Consider the following 18,869-nt stretch of genomic DNA (forward strand, 5'->3'; position numbering starts at 1 on the left):
ATTTATTTATGTCTTCCTTCAATATGATAATGAGGTGTCAATCAAACGTATGTGGGTGGTATCTAACACATATCTATTAATATTATATGTCACCGTTTTTTGGGCTGAAGTTGGAGATAAAAATCGATTATATGCAGCTGTGCCGCACGCGCACCATAAAAACATTGCTCTTCCTTGATTTAGAAGCAGGTGAGCAGTTGTAGAACACTGAGCCGTTGACTGCGTTACTTTTGACAATCAACCACCGGACTACAGTCATATCGTTTTGAACCTAGAAGAAGACCAAGAGACGGGAGTAGGCAAGAAGGACTTGACCGGGATTGCCCAGAAAACCATGTTACTGTAAACGAACGTTACTGAGTGAGTATCAAGCTCGCTAGCTTGGCTACATATAATTAAGTCAAATTGGCTAGCTAGCTGCGTTTTACAGCCAGACTCACACTTAGTTAGTTAGCTAATGAACTAAACTGCAATTATCATAAATCATTATTATCTAGCTAGCTACGGTACAGAAATATTTGTCAAATGTAAAGCAAGCAGTGCCATGGCATGCCAGAAGTAATGCATGTTGGCTAGATCACTTATTATAGAATGCATACTTAATTAATAGGGATGTCATTTAGTTAGCTACATACCTAGGCTAATTCTTGACATAATACATATTTGAAGCAGTTTGGTTGCAATATTAGGTCTCAATCACTGGCATCTAAACGAGCAACTAAGCTAACTACAATCAAATGAGGAGCATGATGTCATGATGGAAATCAACTATGTGAAGGTAGCCACAGTACAGATTAGCCACAATAGTGGAATTGCTTTTTGCCTTAGCAATTCTTACTGAGATGAGAAGTGGTGCTATAAAATAGTTTATCTAGCTATAAGTTCACATGTAAACCATGTCATTTGTTGTAGCCGTTAACCCAAAATGGCATGTATACTTTTAAATCGGCTCCTATTGTCATTTATGAATCCTAAATACAGGTACCATTTTAATTGTGTTAATCTCTGCAATTTGTCATCTTATCTCTTGGAGCCTGGTGGAGGCAGAACATTTTTCTACATCTAGGTTGAGGCTTGTTACCAGCAGGAACATGGAGCACTCTCTGTCAGTAAGTCATGATATTATTTTCCTTTACATTGCATAATGCTAGGCAGGAGGTGCTGGGCCGGTGGGAGGTCGAAGTTCTCATTCTAGTACACTACCTCTATCACTCTCCAGGTGCTACAGAGACAGAATTGTCCTGCGAGCCTTCTGACCAACTACCTTTCATCTCTCCAGAGCACAGAGAAGTAAGCTACACTCATAAAAGTATACTATGTAAACCTCCTTCACTGTGGCGGTCTGCCTGTGTGACAGCATAGCATATTATACAGGGCCACTGGTTGGGTTGGATTTACTGTACACACAAACTAATTTTCTCACCTCCTTGTAATAGTCCCAGACTTTTATCAAAACTAACATATCCATCCCCCTAATCTCCAGGTGAGTCTGCTGGGCAATGGAACTCTAGAGCAGTACACCCAAAAAACCTTCCACCCTGTTGTCAGCTATCTGCAGATAGTTCCCTGATGGATGCAACTATCAAGGCTTTCAAAGGCCACATTTTGGGGGTGACCAAATGCATAAAGTTTTGTATGAACTAATTTTCATTTTGTTAGATTACAAAATACCTTTTTCATGTCATGTTGGTCTTCACACTAACTTCTGTGGTAACTTTTAAACAAAGACAACACATAGGCTGTGTTCAAAGGCAGCCCAATTCTGGTCTTTTCTTCACTAATTGGTGTCTTGACATCAGATGTTGTTCAGAACTGATATGAGTGGTCAAAAGACCAATTAGTGAAAAACAAAACATAATTGGGCTGCCTGTGTGAACGCAGCCTTAGTTTATGCTTCAAAAGGCCTAGAGTAAAAGAGTCATGTCTAGATTAATACATTTTTATTCATGTATATGAGATATATCTATCCCTGACAAGATTGAAGAATGGGACAAGTAGACAAAGTGAATGTCTGTAGCATAATTTGAGTGGTTACATACAATACATGTTGACAGAATGGCTGTGAGACAGTGTTGCTGTACTCCCAGGTAAGACCCTTTCTTTTGGTACCACGGAAGGCTATAGTTTACATTCAGGCTGCTTTGAAGAAGTGTCACCATCCAGGCCCATGTCACATCCTCTGATGGGGAGATGAAATGCATTATGTACCTTTCATCACCAAAGGCATGTTAGCGTTTACTGCACATGTTGCTGAACAATTCAACCCTTTTGTTAGTGTCATTGATATGGAAATTCACATTCCGTTAATAAGCATCGACTAATACCTCTAGGGCAGAGGTAGGCAACCCTTTTCCTGGAGTGCCGCAGGCGCTTAATGTTTCTGATTAAACTGACCTGGAAGACAATCACTGAACTGATAAATTAGCTCAGTTGGTCAGTGCGGAGTTCAGTACATAGAACGTTCAATTGAACGGAAGTGGTGCTGTACTGAATGACCAGTTTAAAAATGGGAAAGGCTTGGGTTGTCGGTTCAAAGTATACCGCTTCCCTTTAAATATGTTGCTTCAAGCCACACCCACTGAACGGCGCAAACGTATGTCTAAGAACATACAAGAAAGTTTTGTTAAAATGTGTCATTCAGTACAAACCGTTCCACAATGTAGCAAATGATTAAGTGAACTATAGCCTAGATGGAACAAAATTCTTCAGTACCTGGGCTCCCGAGTGGCGCAGATGTCTAAGGCACAGCATCTCTTTGTGCTTGAGGCGTCACAAGTATCACAACCGGCCGGGATCGGGAGTCCTATAGGGCGTCGCACAATTGACCCAGCGTCGTTAGTGGAGGATTTGACCAGGGTAGGCTGTCATTGTAAAATAAGAATTTGTTCTTAACTGACTTGCCTGGTTAAATAAAAAGGTTTGCCTGCTCTAGGGTCCTGTGGTGAAGTGACTGCTGTGCAAGGTATTGGGCAACAGCTTTCTTCCAGGGTCCATATTCACAAAACATCTGAGAGTGATCTAGGATAACCTCCTTGTCAATGTAATTGTAGTCAATGTGAAGACAATCCTAACATCAGTACTCCTACTCTACTCTGAGATTCTTTGTGAATATGGTCCCTGGCCTGTCAACACTGCACCTGAAATGCAACAAAAATATGAATAATTAGCTCAGTAACTTAGCTAACTAGCCAATGAAACACTTGTAAATGTGCACAAGCCTAATAAAGCAGGTGTATATGAAAACAGCCGTGAAATTAAGAGGCATTTATCTTGTTAACTTTGTCACCAATCGATAAACAGGCAGGGGAACAAAGTAGTTTAACAAAAACTGCGTAATATTTCAAGCTATTATTTCAAATACAGCTACCAATATATCTAGTTCATTGTTATTTTCTAGAAACCTAGCTACAGTCTGTTTAGCTAGCTAAGGTGAACTCTGGTGGTGGGAGTAAACTAAAGTTAGCTAGTTTGGCCCCTGCAGTTAAGGTAGCTGGCTAGTTACATTTTTAATCAAGTTTATTAATTGTATGAATAGCTAGCAAAGATATTCGTTCACACATGTCTCTTTTAGCAGCTAGTTGACCCAAATTGTCTGCATACCTCCACACGGAAAAGCAGATAATATGGAGATTCCTTCATTTTCAACAGCGGCCAGCACTGCCAGAGCAACCCACTGTACAGTATTGCCAACTCCTCAGTAAGGAAAGTAGCTGTTGGCTGTCCTAAAAGTCGCTAAATGGCGCCATCACCTAATTTGCATAATTGGCCATGTGCATGTAATTGTGATGGACGCTGTAGGAGAGAGGAATAACGTGGAAGAGACAAAGTGAGTAAAAAAAACACCCTATATATGTTTAGAACTACAAAGGGATTTTCTGTCGATTTGTGTGTTTTTTGGTTTTTTTTTTCCACAATTCCAACCCTCCTCCTTTATCCAGACTTGGGACCGGCAGAAGTGACCCAAAAGAGACAGTCTGGCGGAGTTACTTAGTTTTTTTTTATTTTTAGTTAAGGTTAAAAAACAAATTATGGTCCACAAGTCATGGTAAAACATGAACATTTTTAACCATAACATGTTAATTTTTTTTGTATATAATCTAAATGGACCAAAAGGAGACAATCAAAAAAAAAACTGTCAATGGCAATGTGAAAAAATTATGGTAACTAGTCTGGCCATAATTCAGGTTAATTGGTTTTTTTTGTTTTTTTTCAGACCCCCCTCCACACACACACAGGCTGTGCTGGCTCACAGAAAGAGTGGGTCATCGTCATTTTGGTCAAGGCTCTCTATGGCAGGTTCAGTAACTGAGGGAGCTGACTTAAATGAGTAAGCAGCTGATGTGCCAAAAAGCTGCAAAACATTTTCAGGCAGCTGGTGCTCATAGCAAGCCTCATCAGACAGCTTCAGTCCATATTGAATGTACAGGATGGAGTTAAGGGTCTGCAAGGACATCTGATTTCTAAGTTTGTTTTTTTACCACACTCAGGCTGAATACTCTTGACTTCAGCATTCGAGTGTGGCAAGGACAACACAGACACAGCAGCCATGGCAAGTTCTTGAAATGGGTTGATATCAGCTGCATCCCTGAACTTCCAAATCTCACTCCAGAAGCCCAGTGTGGTTTTTTGTTGTCCCATTCCGTTTACTAAGATGGATTGCACGCCATTGCTGGACAATCTTGTCTACCAAGGTGCTTGGCTATTTTTTCTATTTCTCCAGGGCTCTTATTGTGCTTTAGAGTTTCCTCCACATTGAAAACTGACACGTACTGCAGTGCTTCGATGTTCTCCGGCAGTCACCCTCAACTCATTATTAATGAGGGAGATGATGAAGGCTACACACCGCTTTCTGACATTGTTTTCATCCTCAGGCGCAAGGTGGAGTTCAGCTGCCTTTGACTCAAAAAGGTAACCAAGGTACGGTTTGGGACTGATGTATCCATTATTGGCCCTTTTAGTACATCAACATTTTCCAGTGGATTCAGTACCCTGCTGCTCACAGACTTGATCAGGCTAACCAAGCTGTCAAGTAGCTTAAGAGGATCTACTTGCTCTCCCTCAAAAGCCTTGATGGCCAACTGTACCTCACCCAGCACAGACTTCAAAAAAGTCAGATACAATATGTTTTGAGGATCACTGTACATGGAGTATAAACCCTCAGCCATGTAGCAGTGTTCACTGGACTTGGTGACTGTGAAATGCAGCCTAAGCTCCTCCCACTGGCCTAAAACGCGTGCAACCGCAGGTTCAATGGAGAGCCAATGTGTGGCACATACCTTGGTTATCTGTAAAGGTTTCTCCCAACAGTTGATGGTCTCATACAGTGCCTTGCAAAAGTATTCGGCCCCCTTGAACTTTGCGACCTTTTGCCACATTTCAGGCTTCAAACATAAAGATATAAAACTGTATTTTTTTTTGTGAAGAATCAACAACAAGTGGGACACAATCATGAAGTGGAACGACATTTATTGGATATTTCAAACTTTTTTAACAAATCAAAAACGGAAAAATTGGGCGTGCAAAATTATTCAGCCCCTTTACTTTCAGTGCAGCAAACTCTCTCCAGAAGTTCAGTGAGGATCTCTGAATGATCCAATGTTGACCTAAATGACTAATGATGATAAATACAATCCACCTGTGTGTAATCAAGTCTCCGTATAAATGCACCTGCACTGTGATAGTCTCAGAGGTCCGTTAAAAGCGCAGAGAGCATCATGAAGAACAAGGAACACACCAGGCAGGTCCGAGATACTGTTGTGAAGACGTTTAAAGCCGGATTTGGATACAAAAAGATTTCCCAAGCTTTAAACATCCCAAGGAGCACTGTGCAAGCGATAATATTGAAATGGAAGGAGTATCAGACCACTGCAAATCTACCAAGACCTGGCCGTCCCTCTAAACTTTCAGCTCATACAAGGAGAAGACTGATCAGAGATGCAGCCAAGAGGCCCATGATCACTCTGGATGAACTGCAGAGATCTACAGCTGAGGTGGGAGACTCTGTCCATAGGACAACAATCAGTCGTATATTGCACAAATCTGGCCTTTATGGAAGAGTGGCAAGAAGAAAGCCATTTCTTAAAGATATCCATAAAAAGTGTTGTTTAAAGTTTGCCACAAGCCACCTGGGAGACACACCAAACATGTGGAAGAAGGTGCTCTGGTCAGATGAAACCAAAATTGAATTTTTTGGCAACAATGCAAAACGTTATGTTTGGCGTAAAAGCAACACAGCTGAACACACCATCCCCACTGTCAAACATGGTGGTGGCAGCATCATGGTTTGGGCCTGCTTTTCTTCAGCAGGGACAGGGAAGATGGTTAAAATTGATGGGAAGATGGATGGAGCCAAATACAGGACCATTCTGGAAGAAAACCTGATGGAGTCTGCAAAAGACCTGAGACTGGGATGGAGATGTGTCTTCCAACAAGACAATGATCCAAAACATAAAGCAAAATCTACAATGGAATGGTTCAAAAATAAACATATCCAGGTGTTAGAATGGCCAAGTCAAAGTCCAGACCTGAATCCAATCGAGAATCAGTGGAAAGAACTGAAAACTGCTGTTCACAAATGCTCTCCATCCAACATCACTGAGCTCGAGCTGTTTTGCAAGGAGGAATGGGAAAGAATTTCAGTCTCTCGATGTGCTGATAGAGACATACCCCAAGCGACTTACAGCTGTAATCGCAGCAAAAGGTGGCGCTACAAAGTATTAACTTAAGGGGGCTGAATAATTTTGCACGCCCAATTTTTCAGTTTTTGATTTGTTAAAAAAGTTTGAAATATCCAATAAATGTCGTTCCACTTCATGATTGTGTCCCACTTGTTGATTCTTCACAAAAAAATACAGTTTTATATCTTTATGTTTGAAGCCTGAAATGTGGCAAAAGGTCGCAAAGTTCAAGGGGGCCGAATACTTTCGCAAGGCACTGTATATGGCCTTGTTGGCCAGTTATAAGTCTCATACCACTACAGGGGATGGTGTCATTGGAAGCATGACTTACAGCAAGCTGCAGAGTGGCACACACGGCAAATAAGAACCAGATATTTGAGGCCATACTCCTTCAGCACTTTTTGGACCCCATTGTTAATCCCCGTCATAACAGCGGCATTGTCAGTCCCTATCCCCAGGTGTTTCTCTTTTTTAAGACAAGACTTCTCGAGGAAAGTCACAAAAGCATGGGCTATAGATTTGGCATCGCCTCCCTCCAACTCAACAAGCCCCAGAAATGTTGATACAATTGTCTGCTTGGTGTCACTAAAGTACCTTATCACAACCCCCAGGTACTTAAACACTTAAATCCGTGGACTCATTGAGGAGGATGCTGCAACGCTGGTCACCCACACCTGCGACCAACTTTTTCAGAAAGTATGGTGCTAGAACACCATTAATCATTTCTGTGCACTTTGTCCTGTACATTTTGAAGTGGGTAGCAGCAGTGGAGTCTGAGAAAGCAGCTCTACATGCTTCTCCAATGTGATCACATGCCAGCATGGAACAGTGTTCAGCGATAGCTAATGCTATGGTGGCCTCAGCCTTTTTTGCAGTCAAATTTTTTTAACCATAAATGTCAGCTTGTTTTGGGTTGAACTGTTATAAGGCTTTGCCTTTTGAGTATGTTTTTGAGTTGTGTGTTTTTTTTTTTACATCACTAAGTTCGGCGTAAATTCAGCCTTTGCAATACAGGCAGTATGCCTGTGTATCATCTCCAATAAACGGCTTCAACCAGCCTTTGAATTCAGGGTTTGGTTCTCACTCCTTTCTGTATTTTTGAGTGTACAGTGTAGACTGAGCTAGCCAGCTAGATGTTTAGCTTATGTCACAGAGAGGCGCACACAGTGGACAAGGTGAGTAACTGACTGAGGCTGTGTGAGCCAAATGCAGTGATTTATTTTTGTATAAGATCAAAGTATAAGTTTGCTTATATAAGTCATATTTATTTTACTGGTAAATGGGTGCTTAGTATTGTTTTCTTTGGTAACTGTGATATAAATGGTATAAACCGCTTAAACTAATGCAACGCAATAAACGTTTCTGTTCTGGTTGCGTTTGTTTAAGCTGTTTATCCCGCTTATATCAGTTATCAAAGAGAACAATACTAAGCACACATTTACCAGTAAAATAAATATTTGTATAAGCAAACTCATACTTTCGTCTTTTGATTGCTAGAGATGCAACCCGGTAGTTCCTTCGATATTTATGGATGCGACCCAATCGTTCGTTCTTTATGTTCTGTTTGCCATGCTCACTGCCAACGTTCTTATCCCTTGCTAGCTAGTCAGCAAGCTACTGCTAACAATCACAACCTCTGCAGCCAGAATAACAGCAAAGCAGCTATTTTCTTTTGACATTCATTTGCAAACAGTGCCTAGCAAAATTATTCATCCCCCTTGGCGTTTTTCCTATTTTGTTGCATTACAACCTGTAATTGAAATGTATTTTTATTTGGATTTCATGTAATGGACATACACAAAGGAGTCAATTGGTGAAGTAAAATGGAAAGACAATTAAATTGAAAAGTGGTGTGTGCGTATCTATTCACCCCCTTTGCTACGAAGCCCCTAAATAAGATCTGGTGCAACCAATTACCTTCAGAATTCATATAGTTAGATTTCACACAGGTGGACTTTAAGTGTCACATGATCTGTCACATATCAGTATATGTTCTGAAAGGCCCCAGAGTCTGCAACACCCCTAAGCAAAGGGCACCACCAAGCAAGCGGCACCGTGAAGACCAAGGAGCTCTCCAAACAGGCCAGGGACGAAGTTGTGGAAAAGTACAGATCAGGGTTGGGTTATAAATAAATATCAGAAACTTTGAACATCCCACTGAGCACCAATAAATCCATTATTAAAAAATGAAAAGAATATGGCACTACAGCAAACCTGCCAAGAGAGGGCCGCCCACCAAAACTCACGGACCAGTCAAGGAGGGCATTAATCAGAGGCAACAAAGAGACCGACCAATAACCCTGAAGGAGCTGCAAAGCTCCACAGCGGAGATTGGAGTATGTGTCCATAGGACCACTTTAAGCCGGACACTCCACAGAGCTGGGCTTTACAGAAGAGTTGGCAGACAAAGACATTGCTTAAAGAAAAAAATAAGCAAACACGTTTGGTGTTCACCAAACGGCATGTGGGACAATCCCCAAACATATGGAAGAAGATACTCTGGTCAGGTGAGAATTTTTTTTTAAAATTTGCCATCAAGAACAACACTATGTCTGGCGCTAACCCAACACCTCCCATCACCCCGAGAGCACCATCCCCACAGTGAAGCATGGTGGTGGCAGCATCATGCTGTGGGGATTTTATTCATCGGCAGGGACTGAGAAACAGGTCAGAATTGAAGGAATGATGGATGGCGCCAAATATAGGGAAATACTTAAGGGAAAACTGTTTGTCTTCCAGAGGTTTGAGACTGGGACAGAGATTCACCTTCCAGCAGGACAATGACCCAAAGCACACTGCTAAAGCAAAACTCGAGTGGTTTAAGCAAACATATTTAAATGTCTTGGAATGGCCTAGTCAAAGCTCAGACCTCAATCCAATTGGGAATCTGTGGTATGACTTAAAGATTGCTGTACACCAGCGGAACGCATCCAACTTGAAGGATCTGGAGCAGTTTTGCCTTGATGAATGGGCAAAAATCCCAGTGGCTGGATGTGCGCCAAGCTTATAGAGACATTGCTGCAACAGGTGGCTCTACAAAGTATTGACTTTGGGGTTCTGCATGCTAAAGTTTCATTTTTTTGTCTTGTTTGCTTCACAATAAAAAAAATCAAATGATACAAACCTCCAAAAATGTATTTTAATTCCAGGTTGTAAGGCAAGAAAATAGGAAAAATGCCAAGGGGGGGTGAATGCTTTAGCATGCCACTGTATATCCATAACAATGAGCTGATAATGCCTGATTTTTGTCTGGCATAGCTAGAAAAGTCTGCATTCTCGTCAGGACACTCAACACTGTTCATTATGAGGAGATCGCATTGCATATCCAACACTAGGCTAAATAGTTTGTTGCTAGCAAACCTGCCAATATGACAACCAAATTCAAAAATACCAGTTGCTGAAAACAGTTGCTCCCAAACTAGAAACGTGGGAGGATTTGACAGTATAGCGCCACTTGCGTCAAGACTGCAACATAGGGACCAGCGAAATGTATGTTTGTCACTCACCACGTTAGGTTGTCAGATGCTAAAAAAAAAAAAAAATGTCCTTCTTGGAGCTGCTTTTACAATGAATCCCATTTCAGTTTGTCGTTGTTGGTTTAACTTTCTGTAACTTTGTAGCAAGTAAGGTCTGCATGTGTAGGTGCAAATTGCATCATGATTGCAAGGTGTCCCAATATATTTTCCAACTCTCCCGTTATCTGGTTTTAATGTCCATTCTAGAATGCCCTTCTAGCCAATCAGAAATGAGTATTCAACAATGCTGTGTTATAATTAAGCAATAGGCAAAAGGCCCAAGGAAGTGTGGTATATGGTCAATTGAATATGCATGACACATCGCAGAGTGCCTGGACACAGACCTTAACCACCTTATTGCTATTATAAACTGGTTACCAATGTAATTGTCATACCCGTGGTATACATTCTGAAATACAACAGCTTTCAGCCAATCAGCATTCAGGGCTTGAACCACCCAGTTTATCATGTTATATGAATTCAACAAAAAACAACAATTAGTTAATTTGACAAAAAAATGACATAAGTTAAAATCGCACTGTGGATGTATTAGACTTCATAATTGCATACTTATATTTCACTGTACAATATGTGGACACCCCTTCAAATTAGTAGATTTGGCTATTTCAGCCACACCAGTTGCTGACCGGTGTATAAAAAGCAAGCACACAGCCATGCAATATCTAAAGACAAACATTGTCAGTAGAATGGCCTTACTGAAGGGCTCAGTGACTTTCAATGTGACACTGTCATAGGAGGACACCTTTCCAACAAGTCAGTTCATCAAATTTGTGCCCTGCTAGAACTTCTCCGGTCAACTGTAACTGCTGTTATTGTGAAGTAGAAACATCTAGGAGCAACAATGGCTCAGCCGTTAAGTGGTAGGCCACACAACCTCACAGAACGGGACCGCTGAAGGCTGAAAAGCGTAGCGCGTAAAAATCTTCTGTCATCTGTTGCAGCACTCACTACCAAGTTCCAAACTACCTCAAGAAGCAACGTCAGCACAAGAACTGTTCGTACAGAGCTTCATGAAATGGGTTTCCATGGCCACACTCAAGCCTAAGGTCACCATGCGCAATTTCAAGTGTCGGCTGGAGTGGTGTAAACTTTGCCGCCTTTGGACTCTGGAGCAGTGGAAACGTGTTCTCTGGAGCTAAAATGCTAAAATTTGTGTATACACTTCACATTTGTGTTCTGATGGTGTCACTGAGTAGGCTGATACCCATTTCATGGGCCCAAGATCCATAGGTAAAGCTGGACATGGCAATATGAATGTTCAATAGGCTGAATAGTGAGGGGATTTTACAGTCAAAGTCCTGCAATAATAGCTACAATGCTAATATTTGTGTAAACTCTTCATAGTTGTGAACATTTCATGGATCCAAGATCCTTAGGGAAGGTTGTATAATGCATACAGTAGTCCCCCAATTCAATTCTGAAGTCTAACAGAGCCTAAATGTTATTTTAAACTGATATATAAATTCAAAAAAATACTGACTTTTTTAAAACAACATTCCAAACCTGTAAAGCATTATCTAGTCTAAATATGGCATGATTCCAATATTTGTATCTGTTTGTGTCAGTTTCATGGGGTACTTTTATTTTCAAGATGAACACAAATTCCACTATTGTGGCTCATAGTTATTGTGACCGATCAACCAATGGTGTGTTAGATTCCACCCATAGACATTTGATTGATGTTACCATATTGGAGAAAAAACTACATGAATGAATAAAGATAAAATATTAAAATGAATTACATTTAGAGTAATTAGATAATACATACAGATATGTAGAGAAAATGTATTCATTTTAGTCAGTATTTTGTATTTCCTTGCTCATTTAATTGTGTGGATTTATTTATCTGTTTCTGTGTGTATTTATTTATAATTGTGGCAGGTTTAGTTCTCTACACACACACGGCGGCTCGCCTTATATGTGAACCCCACGCTGGATCCCCCCAGGAAAACACTGTTGAGAGTTTGAATAGTACAACGTTCAATTTCGACATTTGGTAGTGCATCTGCTTTGTTGCAAAGTATCGTCTCTATAATCTCCCTAGCGGCCTGAGATCTTTCATACCTGAACAGCAGTGTATTATATAAAAAATGAACAGAAAGGGAGAGACAACTTGTAAAAGTTGGACACCGTTCCTTTAAGAGCAGACGTGTCAGTTGATTGGGAGGGTCTTTGTAAGGCCACGTTGCTGAAGTGAAACCAAACTGGAAACCTGAATGTTATGAACAGGAACAATCCTTTAGACTTATTCACAAAGCTACATCTACTCTCCAGTCAATGTTGACTTTTTTCTAATCATCAGAAGAGAAAGAGCAAAGTCAACACATGCTGAGGTGAGTAGAAAGAAAGAAGTGAACTGACTTGCCTAGCTAAATAAAAAATCTCAAAAGGACTCATCAGACCAAAGGACAGATTTACACTGGTCTAATGTCCATTGCTTGTGTTTCTTGGCCCAATCAAGTTTTTTCTCCTGATTGGTGTCCTTTAGCAGTGGTTTCTTTGCAGAAATTTGACCATGAAGGCAGTAGATCTAGTTGGTCTGCCATAATATACTAGAGACAGTAAATCTAGCTGTTCTTTTGTAATATAATTGAGACAGTAGATCTAGCTGGTCTGCCATAATATATAGAGACAGTAGATGTAGCTGGTCTGTCATAATATATAGAGACAGTAGATCTAGCTGGTCTGTCATAATATATAGAGACAGTAGATCTAGCTGGTCTGTCATAATATATAGAGACAGTAGATGTAGCTGGTCTGTCATAATATATAGAGACAGTAGATGTAGCTGGTCTGTCATAATATATAGAGACAGTAGATGTAGCTGGTCTGTCATAATATATAGAGACAGTAGATGTAGCTGGTCTGCCATAATATATAGAGACAGTAGATGTAGCTGGTCTGTCATAATATATAGAGACAGTAGATGTAGCTGGTCTGCCATAATATATAGAGACAGTAGATGTAGCTGGTCTGCCATAATATATAGAGACAGTAGATGTAGCTGGTCTGCCATAATATATAGAGACAGTAGATGTAGCTGGTCTGTCATAATATATAGAGACAGTAGATGTAGCTGGTCTGTCATAATATATAGAGACAGTAGATATAGCTGGTCTGTCATAATATAAATGTAACAGATCTGGCAGGTCTATCATAATATATTAGAGACTGTAGATGTAGCTGGTCTGTCATAATATAATAGAGAGTAGATCTAGCTGGTCTGTCATAATATAGTAGAGACAGTAAATCTAGTGGGTCTGTCATAATATACTAGAGACAGTAACTCTAGATGGTCTTTCGTAATATAATTGAGACAGTAGATCTAGCTAGTCTGCCATAATATAATTGAGACAGTAGATTTAGCTGGTCTGTCATAATATAGTAGAGACATTAGCTCTAGCTAGTCTGTCATAATATAGTAGAGACATTAGCTCTAGCTAGTCTGTCATAATATAGTAGAGACATTAGCTCTAGCTAGTCTGTCATAATATAATTGAGACAGTAGATGTAGCTGATCTGTCATAATATAATAAAGACAGTATATTTCGCAAGTCTATCATAATATATTATAGACTGTAGATGGTCTGTCATAATATAATAGAGACAGTAAATCTACCTGGTCTGTCATAATATAATAGATACAGTAGATGTAGCTCGTTTGTCATAAAATAATTGAGACCGTAGATCTAGCTGGTCTGTCATAATATAATAGAGACAGTAGATGTAGCCGGTCTGTCATAAAATAATTGAGACAGTAGATCTAGCTGGTCTGTCATATTATATAAAAGAGACAGTAGATTTAGCTGGTCTGTCATATTATATAAAAGAGACAGTAGATTTAGCTGGTCTGTCATATTATATAAAAGAGACTGTAGATCTAGCTGGTTTGCCATAATATAATAGAGACAGTTTATATAGCTGGTCTGTCATAATATAATTGAGACAGTAGCTCTAGCTGGTATGTCAAGTTATAATAGAGACAGTATATCTAGTTGGTCTGTCGTAATATAATAGAGACAGTAGATAGAGCTGGTCTGTCATAATATAATAGAGACAGTAGATCAGGCTGGTCTGCCATAATATAATAGAGACAGTAGATCTAGCTGTTCTGTCGTAACATAATAGAGACAATAGATATAGCTGGTCTGTCGTAATTTAATTAATACAGTAGTTGTAGCTGGTCTGTCATAATATAAATGAGACAGTAGATCTAGTTGGTCTGCCATAATATACTACAGACAGTAAATCTAGCTGGTCTTTCGTAATATAATTGAGACAGTAGATCTAGCTGGTCTGCCATAATTTAATTGAGGCAGTAGATCTAGCTGGTCTGTCATAATATAATAAAGACAGTTAATCTAGCTGGTCTTTCGTAGTATAATTTACACAGTAGATCTAGCTGGTCTGCCATAATATAATTGAGACAGTAGATCTAGCTGGTCATTCACAATTTAAAACGGACTGTAGATCTAGCTGGTCTTTCATAGTATAATTTAGACAGTAGATCTAGCTGGTCTGTCATAATATAATAAAGACAGTTAATCTAGCTGGTCTTTCGTAGTATAATTTACACAGTAGATCTAGCTGGTCTGCCATAATATAATTGAGACAGTAGATCTAGCTGGTCATTCACAATTTAAAACGGACTGTAGATCTAGCTGGTCTTTCATAGTATAATTTAGACAGTAGATCTAGCTGGTCTGTCATAAGAGAATAGAGACGGTAGATCTAGCTGATCTGTCATAATATAATTGGGACAGTAGATCTAGCTGGTCTGTCATAATAAAATAGAGACAGCACATCTAGCCTGGTCTGTCTTAATATAATAAAGACAATAGATGGTCTGCCATAACATAATAGAGACAGTAGATGTAGCTGGTTTGTCATAATATAATTGAGACAATAGATATAGCTGGTCTGTCATAATATAAATGAGACAGTAGATCTAGCAGGTATTATGATAATATATTAGAGACTGTAGATGGTCTGTCATAATATAGTTGAGATGCAGAGTAGGTGAAGGGATGATCTCAACGTGTGGTTCCTACTGTGAAGCATGGAGGAGGAGGTGTGAGGGTGCTTTGCTGGTGACACTGTCAGTGTGGGCAAGCTACTTTTGAACAGTCTATAATATGTTTTGATTTGACTAACACTTTTGGTTACTACATGATTCCATATGTGTTATTTCATAGTTTTGATGTCTTCACTATTATTCTACAATGTAGAAAATAGTAAAAAAGAAAAACCCTTGAATGAGTAGGTGTGTCCAAACTTTTGAATGGTACTGTATGAAACAGTGTATTATATTGTTCACACTGACAAACAATTCAATGATAAAAATAAAAACATTTTTTAAAGAATGACTGATTTCAGAGGGGCCAAAACAGATGTAGTTTTCTTTGGTCTGTTCTCAGCTATGGCTTCCTCTGAAGAGCAGCTCCAGTGTTCTATCTGTCTGGATGTGTTCGCTGAGCCAGTCACCACTCCCTGTGGACACAACTTCTGCAAGGCCTGTATCAGAGGATACTGGGATAGCACTGATGTGTGCATGTGTCCCACATGTAAAAATACAGTTTATAAGAGACCAGATCCCTTTTTCAATACTTTCACTTCTGTGAAGGCTGCTCAAGTCAAGGAGTTAGCTCCAGTTCATGTCACACTCATCACCCCAGGACAAGCCCAAACCACAACCCTCAACAAATCTGGAGAAGTACCATGTGACATCTGCACTGAGACAAAGCACATGGCCCTGAAGTCCTGTCTGGTGTGTCTGACCTCTTATTGTGAGGCTCACCTGGAGCATCATCGGATAGTGGCGTCTTTAAAGAAGCACAAGCTGATTGACCCTGTGGAGAACCTGGAAGACAGGGTGTGTAAGAAGCATGAGAGACCCCTGGAGCTGTTCTGTAAGAGAGACCAAGCATGTGTGTGTCAGTTCTGCACCGAGACAGACCACAAGACTCATAAAACTGTCCCCATAGAGGAAGAGTATGGAGAGAGGAAAGCTCAGATGGGGAAAAGTAAGGATACATTTCAGAAGATGATCCAGGAGAGACTGAAGAAGGTTAAGGAGATTGAACAGGCAGTAGAGCTCAGCAAGAGAGACGCAGAGAGAGAGATAGCAGACAGTTTGCAGGTCTTCGCTGCTCTGGTTCGTTCCATTGAGAGAAACCAGGCTGAGCTCATTGAGGTGGTTGAGGAGAAGCAGAAAGCAGCCGAGAGACAGGCTGAAAGGCTCATTAAAGAGCTGGAGCAAGAAATCACTGAACTAAAGAGCAGAAGCACTGAGCTGGAGCAGCTCTCAGATATTAAGGACCACCTCCACCTCCTTCAGAGCTCCACATCCCTCTATACCACCCTTCCACCTACCAAGAACTGGTCTGAGATCAGTGTTCACAGCGATCTGTGTGTTGGGACTGTGAGGAGAGCTGTGTCTCAACTGGAGGAGACACTCAATAAATATATGGAGATGTTTCCTCAAATCAAGCTGAAGAGGATGCAGCAGTGTGCAGTGGATGTGACGCTGGACCCTGACACAGCATGTCCTTATCTTATCCTGTCTGAGGACCGGAAAGAAGTGAGATATGGAGCCATAAAGCAGGAACTCCCAGACAACCCAGAGAGGTTTGATTGTCATCCCCGTGTGTTAGGAATGGAGGGGTTCTCTTCAGGGAAATTCTACTATGAGGTACAGGTGAAGGAGAAGACTTGGTGGGCCTTAGGAGTGGCTAGAGAGTCCATCAACAGGAAGGGGATGAATGTACTGAGTCCTGAATTTGGAGCCTGGACTATAGAGCTGAGGAATAGGAATGAGTATGGAGCTCGCACTGAGCTTGTAGTTCCCCTCAACATGAGAGAGAAGCCCCAGAAAGTGGGCGTGTTTGTAGATTATAAGAAGGGTCAGGTCTCCTTTTACAATGTGGAGGCCAGGTCTCATATCTACTCTTTCACAGACTGCACCTTCATTGAGAGACTCTACCCACTGTTGTCTTCACCTGATCCTTCTGGTGATAACTCAGCTCCACTTATCTTCTCTCCTGTCATGTCTGAGTTTAGTCAATAGGAAATTCAGTCACAGGAAAGCACAGCGATGTGCCTTAATGAATGTGTTTATAGATTGTTATCTATGGTCAGATTGTATAATTAAGCAGTAAGGCCCGAGGTGTGTGGTTTATTGGACAATATTTTTTTCTTATTTACAATGATGACCTGTCAAATATTTACAGTATGTATAGTGTAACTATATACACATCAATAACACAATACATGAAGAGCAAACACAAAACGCTAAACACAATGATACAAACACATTCTTCAGTAAAAAAATACGGATGCAGCCTTTAGCAGTGGTATACTGGCCATATACCAAAAGGGAAAGGGGATACCTAGTCAGTTGCACAACTAAATGAATTCAACTGAAATGTGTCCACATGTAACCCAACACCTCTGAATCAGTCCATTTCATCAGCCCCCAGGGAACAGTTATTGTGGGGGTTAACTGCCTTATTCAAGGGCAGAATGGCAGATTTTTCCACCTTGCCCTGCTCGAGGTGACTTATTGCTATTATAAACCGGTTACCATGAATATAACAATAAACAAGTATTTTTGCATCATGTCTGTGGTATATTGTCTGATATACACATGGCTGGAATGCTGTCAGCATCCAAGACCCAAACTACCCGGTTTATGATGGATGCTTCTCCGATGTCTTAACTGTAAATTGCTATGAAAAAAAATAAAAAAAGTTGTCTCTAGTCCATGTGCCATTATTTTCTTCCTGTACAAAATACATATGCCCCTCATTCCTCCCCTCATTGTATAAAGAGTTAGGGCCAGCTCGCTGTCATGCCAAAATGTCCCCCGGCCAAAAAGTGTCCCCCTCTGCGTTACAATGGGATTCTATAAACTACGTCTGTTGCTATATCAACGGTGTGATGGCAAAATGATTCAAATTTTGGATATCATTACAGCCGAAATGATGTTCTTTTCGTCATCACTATGCAAACAAGGCTGATTTCCATTACAATCCATTAGAATTTCGCTGTTTAAACAAGTTGTTTTGCTAATAAAACGAAAACTTCTAACTACTTTTGGGTACCTTGTTAACATTACATGAAATCCAATGCTTAAATATTGCTACGTTTTGGAAATGTCAAATAAAACATGTAATCTGCTTGACACATTAAAGTTACCTTACAGATCATGAAGTCGGATAATTTCCACGCCATTCATATGCAAATCCATTTGATTCATACACTGGCTTGTCTGGCTGTCATGTTTTATTTTCACCTTCCCTACACTGAAATATAATTTCAGTAGTCCTCTATCTTGATTTTTTTTAAACTCTAACTCACATAGCTCATTAGTACACCATTGGGGTTGAAAATATATGTATCTATTGTCGGTCCTAGGATACAACAATGAAAACCAACCTGGCAATATTTAAGTTTGTAATACATAAACTTTTATCTTTTTGGGTACAATTGTGTTATTAATTTATTTGCAGATGTTTTTGTACGCTCACATGGTAATCAGACTAAATTACTGAATTCTGGTGTGTGGGATATTGAGGAGGTGGTTGCTGTGTGTGTGGGATATTGAGGAGGTGGTTGCTGTGTGTGTGGGATATTGAGGAGGTGGTTGCTGTGTGTG

The 18,869-nt window shown here is 40.3% G+C and overlaps 1 protein-coding gene across 2 annotated transcripts in view; it reads left to right on the forward strand.

Moving 5' to 3' along the window:
• The window catches only part of LOC110508195 (chloride channel protein 2), a 126,973-nt gene that overhangs the window by 84,336 nt on the left and 23,768 nt on the right, over nt 1-18,869 (forward strand). Inside the window, exons 2-3 of one of the 2 annotated variants that reach the window (XM_036965952.1) lie at nt 12,095-12,546; nt 15,631-17,971. The exons of the other annotated variant lie outside the window; for it this stretch is intronic. Coding sequence (XP_036821847.1) covers nt 15,633-17,279 — 1,647 coding nt within the window. The 5' untranslated portion in view covers nt 12,095-12,546; nt 15,631-15,632 and the 3' untranslated portion in view covers nt 17,280-17,971. Of the gene's footprint in view, nt 1-12,094; nt 12,547-15,630; nt 17,972-18,869 lie in introns of those variants that run through there. 2 annotated transcript variants of the gene reach the window in all.

The sequence above is a fragment of the Oncorhynchus mykiss genome, chromosome 28 (genome assembly GCF_013265735.2).
Source record: "Oncorhynchus mykiss isolate Arlee chromosome 28, USDA_OmykA_1.1, whole genome shotgun sequence".
Classification (NCBI taxonomy): domain Eukaryota; kingdom Metazoa; phylum Chordata; class Actinopteri; order Salmoniformes; family Salmonidae; genus Oncorhynchus; species Oncorhynchus mykiss.